General features: G+C 40.5%; 1 protein-coding gene across 1 annotated transcript in view; it reads left to right on the forward strand.

Annotated features, from left to right (window-relative positions):
• The window catches only part of LOC126336749 (growth hormone-regulated TBC protein 1-A), a 45,996-nt gene that overhangs the window by 17,727 nt on the left and 4,871 nt on the right, over positions 1 to 23,398 (forward strand). Inside the window, exon 6 of the mRNA XM_050000751.1 lies at positions 3,265 to 3,450. Coding sequence (XP_049856708.1) covers positions 3,265 to 3,450 — 186 coding nt within the window. The remainder of the gene's footprint in view (positions 1 to 3,264; positions 3,451 to 23,398) is intronic.

A 23,398-nucleotide genomic window follows, 5' to 3' on the forward strand; every position in this document is an offset into this window, starting at 1 on the left:
TTCATATATATTTTTCATAATATTATACAGTGGCCATGCCACAATTACCTAACCAACCTTAAGGCAAGTTCAGTCTTAGATTCTACACATTTCAAACAAGAGTTGAACATATAATTGTTAAAGGCATTTAATTTTCATCAGTTGAGCCAGCAAAATATTCTTTGACTGCAGCTGATTGTCGCCTCACTGTTAGGGTGCACACTGTAGGAGGAGATTTACTGTAGTTCCATAGCAAGCAGTGTGGTAATTCAATTACTTAGCTTCTGCAACATAATCATTTCCTCTATTAACATATACAAATTTCACTTGCCCATAGATCATTTGACCTCCCAGGAGCACTTGTAATTAAAATCCTGATAAGCTGACCATATATTGAGGAACAAATGTTAATGGGCACAAAAAGTGATCAGTTACACACTGAAATAAATAATTTTCCTAAACCACAAGAAAATTAAGGCATTCGCACAACTAATTCACTGTTCGCACAGGTTAAACTAAATAAAGGTCAGTTGCCATATAGTAACAGACTTGGGTCGGTATTGATAAACTGCGATGGAAGCCAATGTCCACTGAATACATTTATCAGTCTGTAGGCCCTGAACAACAACTAAGTTATAGTATTTTCACATTTAAGTATAATTGACTTGTACAACAATAAGAATAGTCTGTTTGGTTACTGGACAGAGTCCATAAATATAGCCTCATTGTCTAGGGAAGCATCAGTTACATCAGAACATAGTGTCCGTTGACTCGCCAAGAATGGACATGAGTTTTTGGCCACTTAGGCTAAAATCAATCTGCTAACTGGTTTCATATGATCAGTCAGCCAGAAGTGCTGCATTTCCGTTGCTGATAGTGCTTTCCCTGGACGTAGAATAACGACAGTTGTTGATAGTGCTGCATCTTTCATCATTATGTCCAGGGAGATTCCAAGCTAAAGGAAGCCCACTGTTTATGAGATTCCATCCCACTGTTATAAAGCATGTTGTTGTTGCTGCTGCTGCTGCTGCTGCTGCTGCTGTTGTTGCTGTTGTTGTTTTGGTGGTGGTCTTCAGTCCAGAGACTGGTTTGATGCTGCTGTCCATGCTACTCTATCCTGTGCAAGCTACATCATCTCCAAGTAACTACTGCACCCAACATCCTTCTGAATCTACTTAATTTATTCATCTCTTGGTCTCCCTTAAGATTTTTACCCTCCACACTGCCCTCCAGTACTAAATTGGTGATAGCTTGATGCCTCAGAACACGTCCTACCAACCAATCCCTTCTTCTAGACAAGTCCTGCCACAAATTCCTCTTCCCCCCCTCCCCCCTCCCCAATTCTATTCATCACCTCCTCATTAGTTACATGTTCTACCCATCTAATCTGCAGTATTCTTCTCTAGCACCACATTTCAAAAGCTTCATTCTCTTCTTGTTTAAAGTATTTGTCGTCCATGTTTCATATCCGTACATGGCTACACTCTACAAATACTTTTAGAAAAAACTTCCTGACACTTTAATCTATACTTGATGTTAACAAATTTTCTCTTCTTCAGAAACACTTTTCTTGCCATTGCCAGTCTACATTTTTATTTCCTCTCTACTTCAACCATCATCAGTTATTTTGCTCCCCAAATAGCAAAACTCATCTACTACTTTAAGTGTCTCATTTCCTAATCTAACTCCCTCAGCATTACCTGATTTAATTCAACTACATTCCATTATCCTCGTTTTGCTTTTGTTAATGTTCATCTTATATCTCCTTTCAAGACACTGTCCATTCCGTTCATCTGCTCTTCCTGGTCCTTTGCTGTCTTTGACAGAATTACATCACCATCGACAAACCTCAAAGTATTCATTTCTTCTCCATGGATTTTAATTCCTACTCCATTGTTTCCTTTACTGATTGCTCAATATACAGATTGAACAACATCGGGGATAGGCTACAGCCCTGTCTCACTCCCTTCCCAACCACTGCTTCCCTTTCATGTCCCTCGACTCTTATAACTGCCATCTGGTTTCTGTACAAATTGTAAATAGCCTTTCGCTTCCTGTATTTTACCCCTGCCACCTTCAGTATTTGAAAGAGAGTATTCCAGTCAACATTTTCAAAAGCTTTCTCTAAATCTATAAATGCTTGAAGTTTGCCATTCCTTAACCTATCTTTGAAAATAAGTCGTAGGATCAGTACTGCCTCATGTGTTCCAACATTTCTATGGAATCGAAACTGATCTTCCCCAAGGTAGGCTTCTGCCAGTTTTCTCATTCGTCTGTAAAGAATTCAGGACAGTATTTTGCAGCTGTGACTTATTAAACTGATAGTTTGGTAATTTTTGCAACAACTGCTGTCTTTGTGATTGTGGCGGTTGTAAAGCATACTTAGGGATTGTAAAGCATTCATTGGTCAAACTATTCATTCTGTTTGTTCAGGAAGTGTGTTGTGGCTGATCAGTGCTCAGATGAGGGAAATGCAGTGAAATATAATTAGACAAAGGTGGTTGTTGCCACTTCCCTGTACTAGGATTGTGTTCTGAATGAATCTGTTGAAATTAGGCTGGCTGATAATCTTGTTAATATGGTTGGCACCTTTGCTGACCTGCCTTAAAATACAACATTCTTTTACTCGGTCAGCAGAAGAATTTGATGATTAATTACATTGGAAATACTTCATTTGCTTTTACCACTCCAGCACTGCTCATATCTTTGCAGCTGGGGCATGCACACTTAGCATGTGTGCCAAGCACACCGTGCTGGTCTATAATAAAAGGTATCTCTACAGCAAATCATCCTAATTTTGTTGTTGCCTCTAATGCTTCTTCCATCCAAACCTCACCCTCCTGGTGATGATAATAATAATAATAATAATAATAATTATTATTATTATTATTATTATTATTATTATTACACACTTGGTTCGTATTACAGTTGAGACAGATTAACACGGTATCACAGTTGTCTCTCTTATCTGATTTTCCAATATGAATTACTGCTCATTCTAATTCGCTCAGCAGTCTTATTGATTAATAACAATTTATTGCAATGCACACTTTCTTTCTGGAACATATCAATCATTAACAAATACAGCTAGATGAAAACAAAGTACCTTTTGATCTTAATATTCTCATTCCTACTGATATTAAGGACGAAAATCAGCAGTTCTAACACTTTTTTTAATTTAGCTTTCCACACTTGTATTAGCAGATAGCAAAATGCCACTCAAAATCAGTTTTTCAGTACATATAAGTTAATTTTATTTAAAATTTGTATTTTTTTCCTTTTCAGACTGTGCTGAGGATATGGGATTGTCTTTTTTATGAAGGGTCCAAGATAATATTCAGAGTGTGTCTAACACTTATTAAGAGAAATCGAAGCAGTCTCCTTGAAAGCACTGACTTTGCTACATTGGCAGAGTGTTTCAAGAATATTACTAAGGATTCGTTAGTCATTCAATGCCATGACTTTATGGAGGTTAGTTTTCACTTTAATATGACCCAAGCTGCATTTTGTGGTAGCAAAATTGTGTATTTATGTTTAACAAAGCCACATGTAAAGCAATATTTATTCAAAATGTGTTTGTGTGGTTAACAGTGACACTAGTGACCGTATCATTGTAAGTTGCTGAAATTAGTAGTTGATTGTGATGTGAGGTTCAACATGTAGCATGTCCCTTTGTTAGTTTGCTTTTTTAGTAAGAGAGCTGTAATGTGTGATAGTGCTCATACTGTCGTTACAGATTAATTAACCCTTCACCTGTACAAGCTGTCTTCGTGTCGTGTAATACTTTGGAGTAATGCTGAGGTGCGAAGGTGATTGGGTGTTGGTGTGGGGGATTGGGAGGGAGTACAGTCTTTTGGGAAGTTGATGTGCATGTGAAATTAATTCACATGCAATGAGGATGGTATTATAATTTAACCTTTGCACAAGCAATTTGGACATCTTTGTTACCTACTTTCAGAAGAGGTTGGTGTGCAGTTATTTTGTTGTTAGTGGGTTTCCTAATTGCCATGTCTTGCAGGGGTAAGGTATCTCCTTTCAGCCACTGTTCCTCAACACAGTTAGTTATATTTAGTTATTATTGTCTTTATTACTGGCCTACCAGAACCTAGTTCATTACATTGAAGTTAGTACCTGGCTATGGGCAGAGGGTGCATTGAAATTATGAAACAATGCAATTGAAAATTGAACACATGTGCATGTGTGCACTCCCTTTCCCCCAAAAACGTGCGCGCCCACACACACACACACACACACACACACACACACACACACACACACACACACACACACACACACACACACGCCTGCAGTCTATGCCTACTGAGACTGCCCTGTGAGCAGGTACACATGGTGGGAGACACAACCAGGTGGTGGGAGTAAGGAGGAGGCTGGGGCAGGGAGAGGGAGTGATAGCAGGGTAGAATTGGGGGAATAGTAAGGTGCTGCTCATGGGAGCAGACAGGGATGTGGTGAATAGAGAGAGTAGGGCAGCTAGGTGCAGTCAGGAGATGAGACAGAGGTCACAGGGGAGGATTAGCGGAAAAGAAGAGAGATAAAAAGACTGTGGGTACGTTGATGGAATACAAGACTGTTTAGTGCTGGAATGGAAACAGGAAAGGGGCTAGAGCATAAGGACAGAGGCTAACGAAGGTTGAGGCCAGGAGGGTTAGGGGACGTAGGCTATATTGCAGGGAGAGCTTCACCTGTGCAATTCAGGAAAACTGTTGTTGGTGGGAAGGATCCAGATGGCACACACTGTGAAGAACTTGTGAAAATGTAGAAAATTGTTGGGCAGAATGTGTGTGTGTGTGTGTGTGTGTGTGTGTGTGTGTGTGTGTGTGTGTGTGTGTGTGTGTGTGTGTGTGTGTGTGTGTAAAGCAATGGGGTGGTCCAGCTGTTTCTTGGCTACAGTTTGTCAGTGGCCATTCATGTCGACAGATAGCTTGTTAGTTGTTACACCCTTGTAGAATGTGATGCAGTGGTTGCAGCTTAGCTTGTACATCGCATGACTTGTTTCACAGGTTGCCCCCACCTTTTATGGGATAGGCAATGCTTGTGACTGGACTGCATTAGGTAGTGGTGGGAGCATGTATGGGACAAGTCTTTCATCTAGGTCTGTTATGGGAATATGAGCCATGAGGCAAGGGGTTGGGAGCAGGAGTTGTATAGGGATGGACGAGGATATTGTGTAGGTTTGGCGGGCAGTGGAATACCACTGTGGGAGGGGTGGCAAGGGTAGTGGGTAGAACAGTCCTCATTTGAGGATACGATAAGAGGTAGTCAAAATCTTGCTGGAGAATGTGATTCAGTTGCTCCAGTCCTGGGTGGTACTGAGTCACGAGGGGAATGCTCCTCTGTGGCCGGACATTGGGAGTTGGAAGGTGGCAGGTGACTGGGGAGATAAGGCACAGGAGATCTGTTATTGTCCAAGGCTGGGAGGGTAATTATAGTCTGCGAAGGCTTCAGTGAGTTCACTTGTGTTTTTAAAGAGGGGCTGCCTGTTGTTACAGATTTAATGGCCATGGGGTGGCAAGGCTGTATGGAAGGGATTTCTTGGTATGGAGCGAGTAACAGCTATCGAAGATACCAACCATTTCCTCCACAGACTCTCCACAATTCCTGTTCCTTTACCACTTGGTGCCCTGCTCATCACTATTGATGACACCCCCTTTTACACTAATGTCCCTAATACTACTATTGAAAACTACCTATCCCAACACCTGACAGATTCCAAATTGCCGTGACCCACTATATCCTCGCCCACAATTACTTCTCCTTTGAAGGCATTACATACAAACAAATCCCGGGTGTGCCTAAAGGCATTCGGATGGCACGTCCTATGCCAACCTATTCAAGGACCATCTAGAGAAATCCCTGAACACCCAGAATCCCAAACCCCTCACCTGTTTCAGATTTATTGATGGTATATTCATGATCTGGATTGAGGGTGAGGACACCCTATCCAGATTCCTCCAGAACTCAACACTTTCTTCCCCATTTGTTTCACCTTGTCCTACTGAACCCAACAAGCCACCTTCCTCGATGTTGATCTCCACTTCAAAAATTGCTACATCAGTACCTCTATCTGTATCAAACCCCCCCAACCACCAACAATACCTCAACTTCACCAGCTGCCACCTATTCTCTACAGCCTAGCCACCCGTGACAGTTGCATCTGTAGTGACAAGCAGTCCCTCTTTAAATACATGGAGGGTCTCACTGAGGCCTTCACAGACTGTAGTTACCCTCCTAACCTTGTACAAAAACAGATCTCCCATGCCTTCTCTCTCCAGTCACCCACCACCTTCCAAATTCCCACCCTCTGGCCTAAGAGGACCATTCCCCTCATGACTCAGTACCACCAGGACTGAAGTAGCATACCACAGATCAGTATTGGCTAAACTGGGGCAGCACATTGCAAGGAAACTACCAGAACTATCTTGAACATGGTGGCAACTCCATCATGATGATGCACGACCTTTAGAGTCTGAAATTTTATTCCCATCACTAAAGGCAAAGCTGTGGGACATTTGATTTGAGAACTCTGAAGGAATGGTCAAGAAAAGTGAGGCAGTTCTCAAGGATCTGACAAAGAATGGCCAGCACCATATGTTCAAGGACTAGTAGAGACAATATAGGATGTGCATTCACGTAGGAGGGGAGTAATTTGAAAAAGTTCATGTAAGCACTGAAATTGAGTAATAAACATCTGTGAAGGAAAAAAAGTCTGTCTTTGTTGATCAGCCCTTATGTATAACCGCCATCATATATTAGAAACAGAAATAGTTATCTTTGCTGAGGATGCAAGATTATAGCCAATCCCGGGTGGAGAATCCTCCACTTTTGCACAAGGGGTAAACCAATAATCACAATATAATATTCTAAATTCTTAAGTGTTTTTATCTATATAAACTTGAACAGGAAGTAGGGATGCCAGTTATTATCGCTCAAACAACCAGTTTCTCGTTACACCAGTTCTTTTCGTCTCCAGTTAACCTGACTGTGAAAACAGCTCAAAATAACTGGTTTCTGAAATAACCAATTATTGATTTTGCATTGCTATTACTTTCAGAAAGAAATGTAGACTTCAAACAAAGATCAAAAACTTCTAATGAAGGTGAAGAGCTCAAAACCATGGTCAATATAGCGGTTGACACAGCAGCAGTAATTGGTCTCATTGCCTCTGGCCAAAATTGTGAAGGTGAAGGAGACAGATGAGGTGACAGCGAGAGCAAACGGTCACATTTTAATGGCGTTCCTGCATCATTACTTTTGGATGGTATCAATTTTTCACTTTAAACCAACTACAAAACTAAAGGTTCAGCTATTACCCTCAAATTTATAGTAGGTCATTAAAATTATAGGTATATTAGTCAAATTTACCTTCTTTTCCATGGTACATTGTGGGCATTTTCTCCTTATATGATGTCTGAAGTTTGATGTGCCTCTTCCCATTGTTAATCTTTAAAGAGATGGAGTACCGTATTTCATTGTTACCATACTTCTTAAAATACTTCCAAACTAGGAATGGTACCATTTGCAGTAAAACTGATGTCAGAGGACAATTGCAAGAAACTACCATATAGACCAGGTGGGGAGAAGTCTTGCACTCTGCACATATGTGTGTACTATCTAATAGACTATGCCACATGGGAAAGGATATGTTATTGTCTCTGCAGTGCTGTACCAATCTTTACATCATGTTTGTTTCTAGTTTCTAACTGTAGGCATTGTTATTAAAATAGTGCTAAACACTTTTCCCAATTTCTTTAATAATGCAATATTTCCAAGCAGTGGAAATTTGATGAATGGATTTTACTCATTGTTAAAGTGCTGCTGGTATGGCATATTTATATGTCTTTTTTACTCAGTCATTAGTAAAAGATGAAAAAAAAAACTGTTATAACTGAGACCAAACAAATACAAAAATATACCTGTTATTTGGTGACTTCCCTAACTGGAAGTTACATGTTACAGATCTTATTAAGCATCTAAGTTCTGCAGATTTTGTATTAAGGATAGTGGATCAATCCAAATGAAGTGATCCAATAAAAAGTAGGTTGGTTGATTGACCATTTTTAAGTATTTTAATTTTTTATATGTGTTTGCCCTATAATTGAGAAGTTCAAAACAGTTTTTTAAAAAATTTTACCTTTCACCTTTACTGAATGGTAAGCACGATTGTGTTTCAGTTTAGAGATGTTAGCAAAAATATGAATATCTCTGAACTGGATTAGGTTACAACATTGCAGTTGACATGATTGTTTTTTGAAAAGTGTCCCCTACAACAATATCAATTGCACAAAATACTCTAAATTCAAAAATAACCAGTCAAAATGACCTCCAAAGTTTAGTATCCAAATTTTCAAAAGCCCACTTTTTAGGCATGTGTGTCTATTTTTACCTATAGTTAGATATCATACACTACAAGCCTCATATGGAGCAAGAACATTTACAAATGTTTTCTTAATTTCTTATGAATTTTTGAAATTTGAAAATTTTCATTTTTTGTTAAGTTTGGGGTTAATTATCTAGGATGGGACCGAATATAAAAATGTTTTTTGCACAGTTTGTACACCTATATGATAGCAACATACTGTAAAAATTACAACATTGATATCTGACTGTGAAAAAAGATAAGAATTTTTGAAAATGAGGAGATAATTCATATTACTCTACTACTGAGCCTATGGCTGTTGCCTATTCATGTGTGATATTGGCAGGATATAATCAGTTATTATTGAAATAAGGTACTGAATTATATACAAAAATAGAAGCATCACTGAAATTGACATTTATATTATTTTGACATACTTCAAATAAATATTTTCAATTAACATCCTTAGAGATGCCACTGTTCGTAAACCTGGTGGTGAATGTTAAGAACACCTGTTTCTTCAGACAGCTTCTGTGATATAGTATAAGACCTCCCAGTTGCTGTGGTAAGTTCAAGCACTGAAAGTTTCCGTAAAACAGTTTTTCATTGGTATGAAAACTTTGTCACTAGTAGATTTCTTAAGTGATGTTCTTGGGCCATCAGGGTGGTAAAAATGCACAGAAATATCATGTTTCCCAAACTTATTCTTTCAACCTCTGCAAGTCACCACTGTCCATCATACACACATGCCACTATGTCATTCAATGTTAAATACAGAGATGTAATTTTACTGACACAATGATCCTCATAAATTTTGATTTCTGATATTACATAGCCTCGAACTAAGTTTTCTGCAGTGACAAGGAATTTGTGGAAATGCCTTGTTCCTTTTTATTGCTACGCAGTTTTCAAATCTGGTTTGAAGTGTTGTTTTCATATGCAAAACCACTTCTTTCTTGATCAGAAAATAAGTGATGCCTTTAAAATTATCCTTGCAGAAGGCATACATGTCCTGTACTGTGAGAATTTGGTCTGTGGTTGGTCTTTGTAGGCTGCCTTTATGTACTTCACGTTTTTGTACCTCCTAGTCCATCACATGCATTTTTACCATGACAAGATGCAAAAAAAGTGCCATTCAGCCTCCAACCCAAAGTCTGCTTTGTGGTTGCACAGATTTAAAACAATTCTTTTTGTTCTTATACTGACAACCACTTCCATCTGAAAAGTATATCTGTTTCTCAATCTTGGGGAAATTTTCTTTTATGTAACTTATACTTTTGAAACACATGTACAGCCAAAGTGTTGTGCTCCAAGTAGTGGTTTAGAGTGCAAATTGAAGAACTGCAAACTTCATCTTTATCATTTTTGAAGTAGAGAATAAATGGATGCCCTGTTGCCTGGTCGTTGGCCCAGTTGTACCCTTGTATTGCATCCTGAATCACAAATGTAAAATTTTCTGCAAAATTTTTTGTCCTTCAAAAACTTATTTAGGATTTTAGAAACATAGTGGTGGCTTTTTAGTTTTTGTAAGTTATCAATTAAAGATTCCAAGTACTCTTCCTGTGATTTAACCACTGTTATCATTTCTGCCGTGTCAGTTGTGACCCACTGTTTGAAGGTAACACAGTCTTGACATTTCCTCATCATATTTGTGAAACAATTCAATAACGGTTTCCTTACCAGGGCATTTATTACACAAACTCATCATGCGGTCATAACTGTTAGTGTCACAGACCATTAAATCTAGTAACTCTTTGTAGTTAAGACCACTGAGTTTTGCACCCACAATCATCAGCTTGGCATTTTGATGATATAAACACACATATGGAGTGTGTCCCTGATAATCCAGCCAAAGTACACTACTTAGGGTGGAGGTCACCAACTTTTGACCTTCCAATTTTGCATTCAGGATGAGAATTTTTGAAAGTTACATAAAGTTCATTTAAATTTGACACCACTAGTCATTTTTGCTTTGTTACTTTAACTCCATGTATTACAACTCTTCTCTACATCTACATCCATACTCCGCAAGCCACCTGACGGTGTGTGGCGGAGGGTACCCTGAGTACCTCTATCGGTTCTCCCTTCTATTCCAGTCTCGTATTGTATGTAGCTATCTTCGCAACCTAGGCACATTCTACTGTTTTCATCATCGTCAAAAACTGCTGGATCTTTTCAATTGTTTCTTCACTTACACGTACTCCTTTCTTCTTCCCTAAAACTGGAAGAATGCCTTGCTCTTTCACTAATTTTTGGGTTAGTTTAACCAAACAATGAGAAATGTTGAATTCATGAACTATTTTTTTCTCTTGACCATAAGTCAAGGAGCAAACTTAAAATTTTTAACTTTTTCCTCTTTAGATGTGACTGAACATTTTATGTTTATTTTCTCTATTTAGCTCAAATATTCAGCGTCAGATGATGCTGGTGGTAGGTTTTCTTTTTCTTTAGAAATAATGTTGGTATCTGTATTATTAAAGCATGATACCAAGTCATTTATAATTTTGTCTGAAATTTGTTGTACCTGCTTTTCTTTTTCTGCTACTTAGTTTTATTATTTTTGAAGCAGGAGATGGTCTTAACTTAGAACAAGTAAAATCCAATATGCTACAAGCTTCCTCATTTAGAATATAAATGTCATTAACAAGGTTACATGATTCTGGTTCTGGATTCACCACAAATGTTTTTGAGTAACATTTTGGGCGCAGGGAATTTCCAGGAATCACATTACGCTTCACTTGGGAAGCTGTCTCACCCTCACATAACAAGGAGAAATGTTAAAGTTTTATTTCCCTCAAACCTTTAATAATAGGCTTTTTATGAACTTTAAGTGGATCACAGCAGTTTCTTCCAAAAATGTGGTTGTACTTCAGAATATATTTCTTCTCATGATACTCGCACACTGGTGTTACAGAACAACTTACTCGAAATTTAAACAAAGTTTGTGTAACTTCATGAAAGTCATTGACATTTTTCAAGTTTTTTTAAACTGAACTGTAAACTGTTTTGACACATTTCACTTGCTGTCTGTTCAGCAGAGCACTGTTCATCCATGTTCTTGCATTCCAGTTACTCTCAAAATTAATTACATATTACACACAGAACAAAGCACATAACACATTCTACACTCTCGATGAAGTATGTACATCCACTCTAACGGAGGTTCCAGAACAGACTGACAACAACAATGCCACACCAAGCAATAATGTACTTCTTTATTGACAATAAGCCTAAACGTAAATGGGCATTTTTATTACCATAGAACAAAAGCAAAAGCTCCTATTGTTTAATATTGCATTAAAAGTAAATAAACTACCGTATTTACTCGAATCTAAGTCGCATTAGAATCTAAGACGCACCTGAAAAATGAGACTCTAAATAAACGAAAAAAAAAATTCTGAATCTAAGCCGCACCTGAAATTTGAGACTCGAAATTCAATGGGAGAGAAAAGTTTTAGGCCCCACCTCCAAATCGAAACAAAGTTGGTCCATTGTAATATGAGACACAATTTAGGTCGAATGACTGACGATACCACTACAGTAGTTTGGTTCGAGTCTTAAGCTTAGCAGTTAAGCGTTACCAGGTAGCCATTCCTATGCGTCAGGCGCTCTGTCCATATTTATACGGGTACTCTTCCTTTTTCACGTGCTTCGTCTGGTTTGAATTGATTGCTTATTTTTCTTTGATCTGATAAGCGTGGTATTCTTTGTTGTAGGTGTTTATGTCATTCTAAGCTGAAAATGCATTACTGTACTGTGTCATGTATTGTTTGTCGCAGTCTGTTAGTGCATGTTTAAGGCCTGTCTCCGCTCGGGGCATGGCTTGCTTTTGTGCGCGCTACCACCGCTTACAATAAAAAAGAGGACTCGTCTCATTAGCGAAACAATGGCAAGAGACTGCTATTTGTTGTTACTTACACAGCTGCTTTCTTTGATAATGATCAACAAGAACCAAATACTAGACTTTGTATGATAGAACATGTTCTGAACGAGAGTTAGGCGAAAAATTTTCTCCGTTTGAAAATCATTGCGGCCGCTTCTTTAGTACATCAAATTCTGCACAGTCATCTTAGATTTAAAAATCTAGTCAGTTGCTGTGCTTCATTTCTGACTGTATCACTATTAGGCATAAGAATAATACGAATATAAACATGACACGATATGTATATTCTTCCGCGTTTGCTGGTGTCTCACTCTAGTTTCGTAGTTTATTATGCATACAGGATTTAAATGTGGTAGCAGCAAACACAAAAGAATACATCGCAAAATGTTTATATTCGTATTATTCTTATGGTGAGGAGAATACTGCATGTGATTCACATTTCATCAGGTTCCTATTAGCAACCATCTCTTCTCACAGGTAGGAAAAAATTCAGGTCATAGAGTTTGCCACATTGTCAAATATCCCAAACAGTCCTGCCAGTCGGATTTTTGTACTACATTGAAATTCTGCTACATTCAAAGATGAACGATACGGAATTTGTATTTACTTCGTTGGATAATTTATTTATTTAATTTTTTTTTTTTTTTTTTTTTTTTTTTTTTTTTTTTTTTTTTTTTTTTTTTTTTTTTTTTTTACTGGCGCAGATGTTTTGGCGCCAGTATTTATCTTTGTGTCTACAAAGCATGCCTGTGTAGCGCTAGATATATTCGACGGCAGAAGTTAGTTGTGGCGGCACCTACCAACATTTTTCAGAACTTCCGCTTGCTTTGCACTCGATTCTAAGCCGCAGGCGGTTTTTTGGATTACATAAAGCGAAAAAAAAGTGCGGCTTAGATTTGAGTAAATACGGTAAATGAATATTGGGTGATATTGTTAACTAATAATATGTCACAATCAAATTTTATTACAATGGAACTATAAACAATTTAAATAGGCAAATCCATAAAATCAGTTGTAGAGTAATCCATTGTAGAACTTTTTAATCACTTTCCGTTTCTCTACTGCATTGAAACAAGCCATGTGCTTCATAAGACAGCTGCAATCTGGACCAGTTCTTGTAGCCTGCACCAAATAACGCTTGCTTGTGAAAAATTCTTCACCCCTTTCTGTGACTAATTTCTCCTTTTCCTTTGGATGCTTGTCTTCGTTCACTTTACCTTGCTTTCTTCTAGGCTGTCACATCGTTATCTGACTCGACACTTTAAAGAACACAAAAAAATGCTTCACTCACTGAGAAATATCTACTATCTACTGAATATAAATATACCCAGGCAACAAGCAGCTCCAGCTTGCAGTGTTACAGAAGCTGTAAACAAATCCAGCCCTCATTTTTGACCCAATCTCCTGCCATTTCTAAACACTCACAACTCGACCTCTGCCTCTTAAGTACAGTTGCCCCACACATTTCAGTGTGGCTCATGCCACATATTTGGCCATTGATCTCTCGGTTTGCAGTCCCGGCCTTCTACCATCTATCCACTGGAGAGCATATGACGACCTGTGTGGTAGTGACCACTTCACTATCTTCCTGTCACTGCCCTGGCGCCAGGCCCACAGACGCCTGTCCAGATGGGCTTTAAACAAGGCAGACTGGGACGCTTTCACCTCTGCTGTCACCGTTGACTCTCCCTCACATGGCAACATTGATGTGGTTGTTGAGCAGGTAAATACAACAATCATGTCTGCAGTAGAAAATAAGATCCCTTGTTCTTTAGGGTGCCCCCGGTGAAAGACAGTCCCTTGGTGGTTGCTGGAAGTTGCTGAGGCAATTAAGGGGCATCGGCGAGCTCTACTGCGGCATAAGCAGCACCCTTCCCTGGAGCACCTCATAGCCTGTAAACGGCTCCGTGTCCACGTTCGCCAGCTTATCAAAAGCCGGAAACGAGAGTGTTGACACAAAGATGTGTCTTGACCATTGGGTGCGATATGTCACCTTCCCAAGTCTGGGGAAAGATCAAATGAGTTTTTGGGTACCAGACCCCAACAGGTGTTCCGGGTGTTAACATCATATCTACCGACGCGAACAAACTTTTCGAGCACTTTGCGGAGCACTATGCTCGCACGTCTGCATCAGAGAATTACCCCCCAGCCTTTCGCACTCTCAAACGGCGGATGGAACAGGAAGTCCTCTCATTCACTGCATGCCACAGTGAACCCTATAATGTCTCATTCACAGAGTGGGAGCTCCTCAGTGCCCTTGCACATTGCCCCGACACAGTTCCTGGGCCAGAATAGATCCACAGTCAGATGATCAAACATCTCTCATCTGACTGCAAGTGACATCACCTTCAACTAGATCTGGTGCGATGGCATCTTTCCATCACACTGGTGGTAGAGCACCATCATACCAGTGCTCAAACCTGGCAAAAAACCCTCATGGTGTGAATAGCTATTGGTCCATCAGCCTCAACAACTGGCGATATCATCTCTTTGCCACATTATACGAATGGGGTCTCCGAGGCCGACTCCAGATTTTTATCCAGAATTGCCTCTCGCTTCTTACTTTCCATGTCCAAGTTGGTGCCTCCCATAGTTCCTCCCATATCCAGGAGAATGGGGTCCCATAGGACTCTGTATTGAGTGTATCTCTATTTTTAGTGACCATTAATTGTCTAGAAGTAGCTATAGGGCTGTCTGTCTCAACCTCTCTGTATGCAGATGACTTTAGCATTTTGTACTGCTCCACCAGTACTGGAGTTGATGAGCAGCACCTACAGGGAGCCACTCACAAGGCACAGTCATGGGCTGTAGCCCACAGCTTCCAGTTTTCAGCTGTGAAGTCGTATGCTATGCACTTCTGTCAGCGTAGTACCGTTCATCTGGAACCAGAGCTTTACATTAATGATGATCCCCTCACTGTAGTGGAGACATATCAATTTTTAGGACTGGTTTTCGATGCCCGATTGACTTGGCTTCCTCACCTTCGTCTGCAGAAGTGCTGACAGGACATCAATACCCTCCACTGCCTGAGCAACACCAATTGGGATGCAGGTTGCTCTATGCTGCTGCAGCTCTAGAGAGCCCTTGTTCAATCCCACCTTGACTATGGGAGTCTAGTTTATGGTTCGACGTCACCCTCAGCATTGCGTGCGTTTACTCGACCCAGTGCACCACTGTGGCATTTGACTCGTGGTGAGAACTTTTAGGACGAGTCCAGTGACCAGCGTCCTTGTGGAGGCTGGAGTCCCTCCGTTGCAGGTAAGGCGTGCCCAACTGCTTGTCAATTACATTGCACACGTTCATAGTTCTCGTGTTCATCTGAATTACCATCTCCTTTTCCCACCCACATTCATCTCCCGCACCAGTGGCCCAGGTCAGGGCTTCCAATTGCATTTCGCTTCCAATCCCTTCTGTCTGAAGTGGAGTCCTTGCCTTTACCACCTATACTCGAGGTCCATTCGTGTACACCTCCATGGTGTACACCTGGTCCGAGGCTTTGCCTGGACCTTTCACACAGCCCAAAGAACTCATTTCACCCCGTGGCTCTCCACTGTCACTTCCTCTCAATTCTTAACATGTACCAAGGCCACGAAGTGGTTTACGACGACGGCTCAATAGCTGATGGTCACTTCGGCTTCGCGCATGTCCATCTAGGACATAATGAACAACATTCCTTGCCCGATGGCTGCAATGTTTTCATTGCAGAGCTGGTGGCAATATCTCGTACCTTTGAACACATCCGTTCATGCCTTGGGATGTTGTTTCTCCAGTGTACTGAATCCTAAAAGCTATCGACCAGTGCTACCCTTGTCATCCTTTGGTAGCGACCATCCAGGAGTCATCTATGCTCTGGAACGGTCCAGTCATTCAGTGGTGTTTGTGTGGACCCCAGGATGCATCGGAATCCCAGGCAATGAACTTGCCAACAGGCTGGCCAAACGGCCTACACGGAAACTGCTTATGGAGATAGGCATTCCAATAACGGACTTGCATTTGTTTTTAAGCCGCCAGGTTTTTTTGGCTTCGGGAGACGGAATGGCATAGTCTCAGTATGAACAACAAACTGTGTGCTATTAAGGAGACTACGAATATGTGGCAGGCCTCTTGCAAGGACTCTGTGGTTCTCTGCTGGCTCTGCATTGACCACGCTTGGGCGCCCCATGACTACCTCGTGTGCCATGAAGCCCCCCTCAGTGTCGATGCAGTGCCCAGTTAACAGTGGCCCATATTCTGGTGCACTGTCCCACTTTGACTGCCCTGCGATGAAATCTTCGGTTACTGAACTCATTGCCACTAATTTTATCTGACAACGCTTCATCAGCTTATTTAGTTTTATGTTTTATTCGTGAGGGTGGGTTTTATCATTTGATGTAAGTTTTAGCCCAAGTCCTTTGTCCCTCTGTGTCCTCCACCCTAGTGCTCTTAGGTTGGAGGTTTTAATGTGTTGCAGAGTGGCTGGCTTCTCCTTTTTATTCTCATGGTCAGCCAGCCATGGTAATCTGTTGTGTTGTTTTTATCTCAGCTACCTGTTTCTTGCGTGTCTGTGGATTTCTTCTCCCCTTTTGTCCATTTCAGTGTTTGTTGCCCTTATGTTGTTCTTGTGGTTTTTCCTTTCTCTCCATTTTGTGTTGTCAGTCTTGCTTGTTTTATTCTCACCCTTGTGGCATTGTTTTATTCATAACAAGGGACTGATGACCTAGCAGTTTAATCCCTACCACCTCTTTTAAACCAACCAACCATACCTGAAGAAATAGAAGAGAGACGTCAATCCACTGTACATCAAATTGAAACTAGTCATCATCACATCATCATCACCTTGAACAGTTTCCATCCTCTGGCCAGGTCTGTATGGAACACCCCATTGTCTTCCGTCTTGCTACCGTCTCTCCGTCTTCACCTTGGTCCAGTCTTCTCCTTTCTTCTGGGCGCATTCCTCTACTCCTTTCAGTCATCTGTCTCTCAGTGTTCCTCTTGGTCTCTTTCCTTCCAGTTTCATCTCGTGTATCATCCTGGGTATCCTCTTCTCCTCCATTCTCTTAACATGCCCATACCACCTCAGCCTTAATTTCTCCATCTCCTCCTGTAATTGTTACACCTTCATTAATTCTCTGATCCTCTCATTTCTTAACCTGTCTGTCTTTGTTACTCCAGTACTGTTTCTCAAGAATTTCATCTCACTAGCTTGTACTTTGCTTCTCTCTCTTCCTTTCATAACCCAGGTTACTGATGCATATGTCAGGATTGGGACATAGTATGACTGGTATGTTACCTTTTTACTGATTTGGGGTACATCCTTGGTCCATATCAGGCTTCTAACACTCTTCCGAAATGCTTCTGCATTTCTCCCCCGCTGGTTTATTTCTCTGCCATTTTTTTCTATCCCCATGTACCAGGCTTCCTAGGTACTTGAAACTCTCTACTCTCCTCAATCATTATTCCAGTTTTTCCTCTCTGCTTCTTTCTTGTTGTGATAATCATCTCACTCTTGCTTATACTAAATTTCATCCCATATTCTTGTACTGTTCATTCCCATATGTCCAGCTGCTCTCTTGTACTTCCTCCTCATTCCCCCAAATCATCAGATCATCTGCAAACACCACAGCTTTCATCTACCTTTCACCAGTCACTTACGCTACTGTAATCATTATATCATCCATCACTACAATGAAGAGTAATGGTGAAAGTGCACTTCCCTGCCTCAAGCCATGCTTCTGTTCAATCCAAGCTGATCTCTCTCCTCCCACTTTTACATAGCTCACACTTCCATAGTACATTTCCCTTATCCTCCAAATAATCTGTTTTGCTACTCCTCTGTTCTCCAGGGCTTTCCACACTTTGCTTCTACGTACACTATCATATGCATTTTCAATGACCAGGAAGGTCATTAGTAGAGCTATTCCATAGTCATAGTGCTGTTCATGCATTTGTTGTAGAGCAAAAATTAGATCCACAGTGGACCTTCCTGTTCTGGAACCACGTTGCTCTTCTCTCATTCTTCCTTCTAATTTTGCCCAAATTCATGCTTCCAAAATTTTCTCAAAATCTTTGCACAATGACTCATCAATGGTATCCCTCGATAGTTCTTCCACTCTTTTCTATTTCCCTTCTTAAAGATCGGGACAATTATTCCCTTCTTCCTATCTTCTGGGATCATCCTCTGTCTCGACACAATTTTCATTACTCGATGTAGCCATTGTATGCCCATCTTTCCTGCTGCTCTCACCATCTCTTCACTTAGACTTGTGACTTCCCTCATTTCATCTTGCCCAAGGCCTCTTCCACTTCTCCCCATGTAAGGTCTTTTTCTATTTGTTGCTCCCCTTGTTCCTCCTCATCCAGTTCCTCATTAGTGTTCAGGAGTTCTTCAGAATACTCCTTCCACGTATTCTTCCGTTCTTCCTCTTACTTTTAATCATCCCATATAACACCTTTTTTGAACCTTGACTATCCTCCTCCATCATTATGGTTCACTGTTCCATCCACTTTCTTCTTTCCTCCACCACCACTCTTTATGCTTATTTCTTTCTTGCCTGATACTCTCAAATTGAAACTAGTGACCAGGAATATTTGAATGGGTTAACAAATCAATGTCCAGCTCGTGAATATGTCCCCCAGTGAAATTTAGTGACTACAAATTAGGATATCAGCCTCAACAGTCTCAAGAATCAAATGCATTAGTTTGGCTGTCAAAAGCAATCCATGAAGAGCTTGCACTAACAAACTGCAGTGAAGCTACAGAAAGTAGTAATTCCAATAAATTGTTTAACATGATGAAGAAGAAATGAAGGCATTTGAAGAAAATGATATGTGGAACTTAGTGCATTTTCCTTTAGGCAGTTCTACTGTCGATAATGGATAGGTAATTCATATTAAATATAGATCTGGTGGATCAATTGATCAATACCTTTCTCGTTTGGTTGTGCATGGTATGTTTCAGTGTGCCGGACTTAACTGTGAAGAAACTTTTAGTCCAGTTGCTCATTATGACACTATTCATGCTGTAATAGTGGTTGCAACAGAAGAAAATTTGAGAATTGGTCAATTTGACGTTGGAACTGCATTTTTGTTTGGTGACTTGTATACAGAAATATGCTCAACTCAACCAGAAGTTTTCGATGATGGGGTCAGGTCATGTTTGTTGCTTCAAGAAATCACTGCACTGACTTAATCAATCACCTCGTTGCTGGAATAATAAGTTTCACTCTGAAAAAGAATGGCTTTATTAGTTCTACAGCAGATCTTTGTCTTTACGTTCGTCAAGGCAACAGAAAAATCACTGGTTGCTATTTATGTCGGTGATGGGCTTGTCACTGGAAAAACTCATTTTTAGATTTGTTAAAGTAAGATATCAAAATAACAGTGGGATCTTTAGACTCATTTTTAGACATGCAAATAGAGCTTGTTTGTTTCACAGCAAGCATACACAGATAAGATTGTACACTGTTTGAACATGGCTGATTCGAAACCATTAAAAACTCCCTGTGTTAACGAACAAGTAGACAACGAATATAGTAATACTCTGGTCAGGAATGTTCTTTATTGTTTGACTGTGAAATCATTAATATATGTAGCATGTTCTACTCATCGAGATCTTGCTTATGCTGTTTCAAAAGCTGCTCAATGTGTGGCTACACCCACTTCCACAGATCAGTCATCCAGACTGTTGCACATGGAACTACTGAAAAGGCTGCTGCCCCTCTTCAAAAACCACATGTTAATCTAGCCTCTCAACAGATATCCCTGTGTTCTGATTGCACCTACAGGATGGCTATCTGTATCGCTGAGGCATGCAAGCCTCCCCACTAACGGCAAGGTCCATGGTTCATGGAATGGAGGGGGGGGGGGGGGGGGACCTATCCATGAACAGTACAATATCCTGCTGTTCCTGGAGCTACTTGAGGTAGACAAGACACCACATTTGCCCAGACATGTGATGCCCGTGTGTAAATGGAATGCATTTGGTAGACCACTGGACTTACAGATTAAGCTCCTGTAGTCAACAATATTCAGTTAAGTCAGATATATGTGACCCAGTGCCTGTAGTGGAGTCTGTACCAAGGGTAATTGTTGATTGGAGATCTTTCAGTCCTTTAGGGAAGCTAACAATTCTTGAACTGGATTTTGACATGTTCAACCCTCCTTGTACAGTTGTCCAGTATTTCCTCCCTGCTGGAATTGTGTTCATTCTTGTAAAATGACAACTCTCTCTGTTCACACTGAATGTGGCCAGAATTAACGTCCTTTCAAAAATGAAATCATTAGAGGTGGACATTGAGCTCAGGTACAACGATGGTGCAGGAAATTTATCTTGGTACTTAGAACATACCATCAGGAGCACTCACCATCAGTTATTTAGGGAAACCTAGTAAAACGTATTTCTAGGCAGTCAAACATCATTTTATAATCTTGTCCTTCAAAATGTAATTATTATGCCTTAGATTGGATTCTGGATTCTGAAGACTCAAATTGTCAACAATTCGAAAACAATAAATAGTGTACTTGTTTCCTCAAACTCAATCTTCCCTCATTGTTCCTGATGTGATCGTAGACCTAATCTTCTGACAGATACAAATCTTGAAGACTTCTTAAAATTTGTGGTGCCATTGTCATTTATAATTCCACATTTTTCTGGTCCATACAGATTTCTCATTATCTTCATTTGTTTATATTTCAATTTCTGTTTTTCTCAAAAATCACAAATTGTACACTTATCCTTGAGTTAGTATTATCTGCTATGTGGCACAAGTTAAACATAATGTCATTGGCATCTAGTTTTGGATTATTTGCCATTGTAATATTTCTCACAATGATTCCAGGACTTGATGTAAGCAGCTATTGACTGTTTGTTTCTAGACCCAACAACCAGCAGTGATTCACTTGTAAAACCAATAGTCAATATGATTGCCATATGTTTAGAATAAAATACACTGATTGAAGAAAAATCACAACATCTGGTGTGAGTTGTGTGACATAAACGAAATCTTGTAGGCACATCTCTACATCTGAAAGACGATTTCTGTTCCAATTTTGCACCAACTGTGTAGCAGTGGAATTAGTAGTGCCACCATGAGGACGGAAATCAGGTTTGCACCTTTGAGAGGACGTAGTGAGTTGATTTTAGTCAAGAATGCCTTTAGGGTGAAAAAGATGCCATTATCAACTCCTCACTGAATTCAACAAAGGTCATCTAATAGGGCTACGAGAAGCTGGATTTTCCTTCTGCGATATTGCAGTAATTTTTGGCTTTGGCACATTGTACTGCATCTGCAGCAGCAGTTTGAGCTGCATTTGGCACCACAGTGACACAATGAACTGTTACAAATTGGTTGCTTCAAAGGCAGCTCCAAGCCAAATGCCCTGCAGCATTCCACTGACCCCACACTACCGCCATTCACAGCTTCACTGGTGTCAAACAAGAGTTCATTGGAGTGCAGAGTGGAGGTCTGTTGTGTTTTCAGATGAAAGCTGGTTCTGCTTCAGTGCCAGTAATGGCTGTTTGTTGGTTTGGAGGAGACCAGATGAGGGCCTGCATCCACACTGCCTGCGTGCTACACACACTGAACCTACACCTGGGGTTACAGGATCCGGTGCGATTTCACATGACAGGAGGAGCACTCTCAACCCATGCACCCTGTCTGCAAATCTGTATTCCAATTTGGTGATTCGACCCGCTGTGATACCATTCAGGACCAGCATTCCAGGGAGTGTTTTCCAACAGGATAACACTCACTCACATACTGCTGTTGTAACCCAACATGCACTGCAGTGTGTCGACCTGTTGCCTTGACCTGCTGAATCATCAAATCTGTCTCCAATCGAACACTTATGGGACATCATTGGACAACTCCAGCATCATCCTTAACTAGCATTAAACGTCCCTATATTGACCAAATGCAGCAGGCATGGAACTCCACCCCACAAGCTAACATCTGTCACCTGTTCAACACAATGCATGTACATTTGCATGCTTGTATTTCAACATTCTGGCAGTTACACCAGTTATTAATCTACCAGCATTTCACATTTGCAGTATCTTATCTCACACTTAGATTAACCTATCTTGCAGTGTTAATCACTTAAATAGGTTACATAGCCAAATGTATTCTCAAAACCTCATTATTCTACATTTCTTATTTTTTGATGGTACAAGTTTTTTTCCATCAGTGTATATAGGTACAGGCCATAGAAGAAAAGTGCTCTATCACAGAATTGTAACCAGTTACTCGATGACAGTGCTTTGAATGGAATTATGCACTGAGAAACATCCAGAAGACAGTTTGACTGTGGCCAAGGACACAGTAGAATATTCAGTGGCAGAACTCACTGCTGAATATGACTTGCTAGAGTTCAATAGCTGCTTCACAAACCTTGTTATCGGGATCCTTCTCTGCCTAACACCAGCTCCTCTGAATTCGTAGGTAGGAGTTGTCTTTGCAACACTCCCTTTGATCCTGTAAGCCTCCTGGCCCCTCTCCACTTGCTCCTGGTCCACTCCCACCTACACCATGACCCTAACCTTACTTACCCTGTGCTCACATCCTCATCTCCAGTCTCCCTCATCTTCTGATCTCTCTTCCCCTCCCAGTCTACTCCTCTACAGCACATGGCACAACTCCCTGGGCCTGCAGCTTGATGGAGGTTATTGGTGTCACTTTCCTATCCTGGGCACATGCTGCCTCTCATCCTCAGCAGTCAGCCACCTCTCCACAACTCTTCCAGGTTGGTACCTTTACACTTTCAAATTCAGTGATTTTTTTTTCCTCACAGTAAAAACAAACATTGCACCCACAAACAAAAAACCAAATACACACAAGTTAGATCTATTTGGGCAAACATTGGATGCACCACCAACACATAGTTTCAAAACTACAAACCATAAAGAGCGTACAGAATTCATCACGACATCAAAAAGTAGTAATTCTGCTGGCTGTAATTGTGTTCCAAGCAAAATTTCTGAAATCTTGCCATGATTTGGTGGGTCAACCTTTAAGCTATCTTTCTAATCAATCAGTGACTGGTTGTAGTTCCTGAATGACATAATTATGCTATAGCAACACCCTTCTGTAAATTGGAGACAATCAAACCAGCTCTAACTCCTTCTTTCATTCCATCCAGACTTCTCAAAAGAGTTTGAAAATGTGAAATGTAATAGGATACTC

Source organism: Schistocerca gregaria, chromosome 2, assembly GCF_023897955.1.
Source record: "Schistocerca gregaria isolate iqSchGreg1 chromosome 2, iqSchGreg1.2, whole genome shotgun sequence".
Taxonomy (NCBI): Eukaryota; Metazoa; Arthropoda; class Insecta; order Orthoptera; family Acrididae; genus Schistocerca; species Schistocerca gregaria.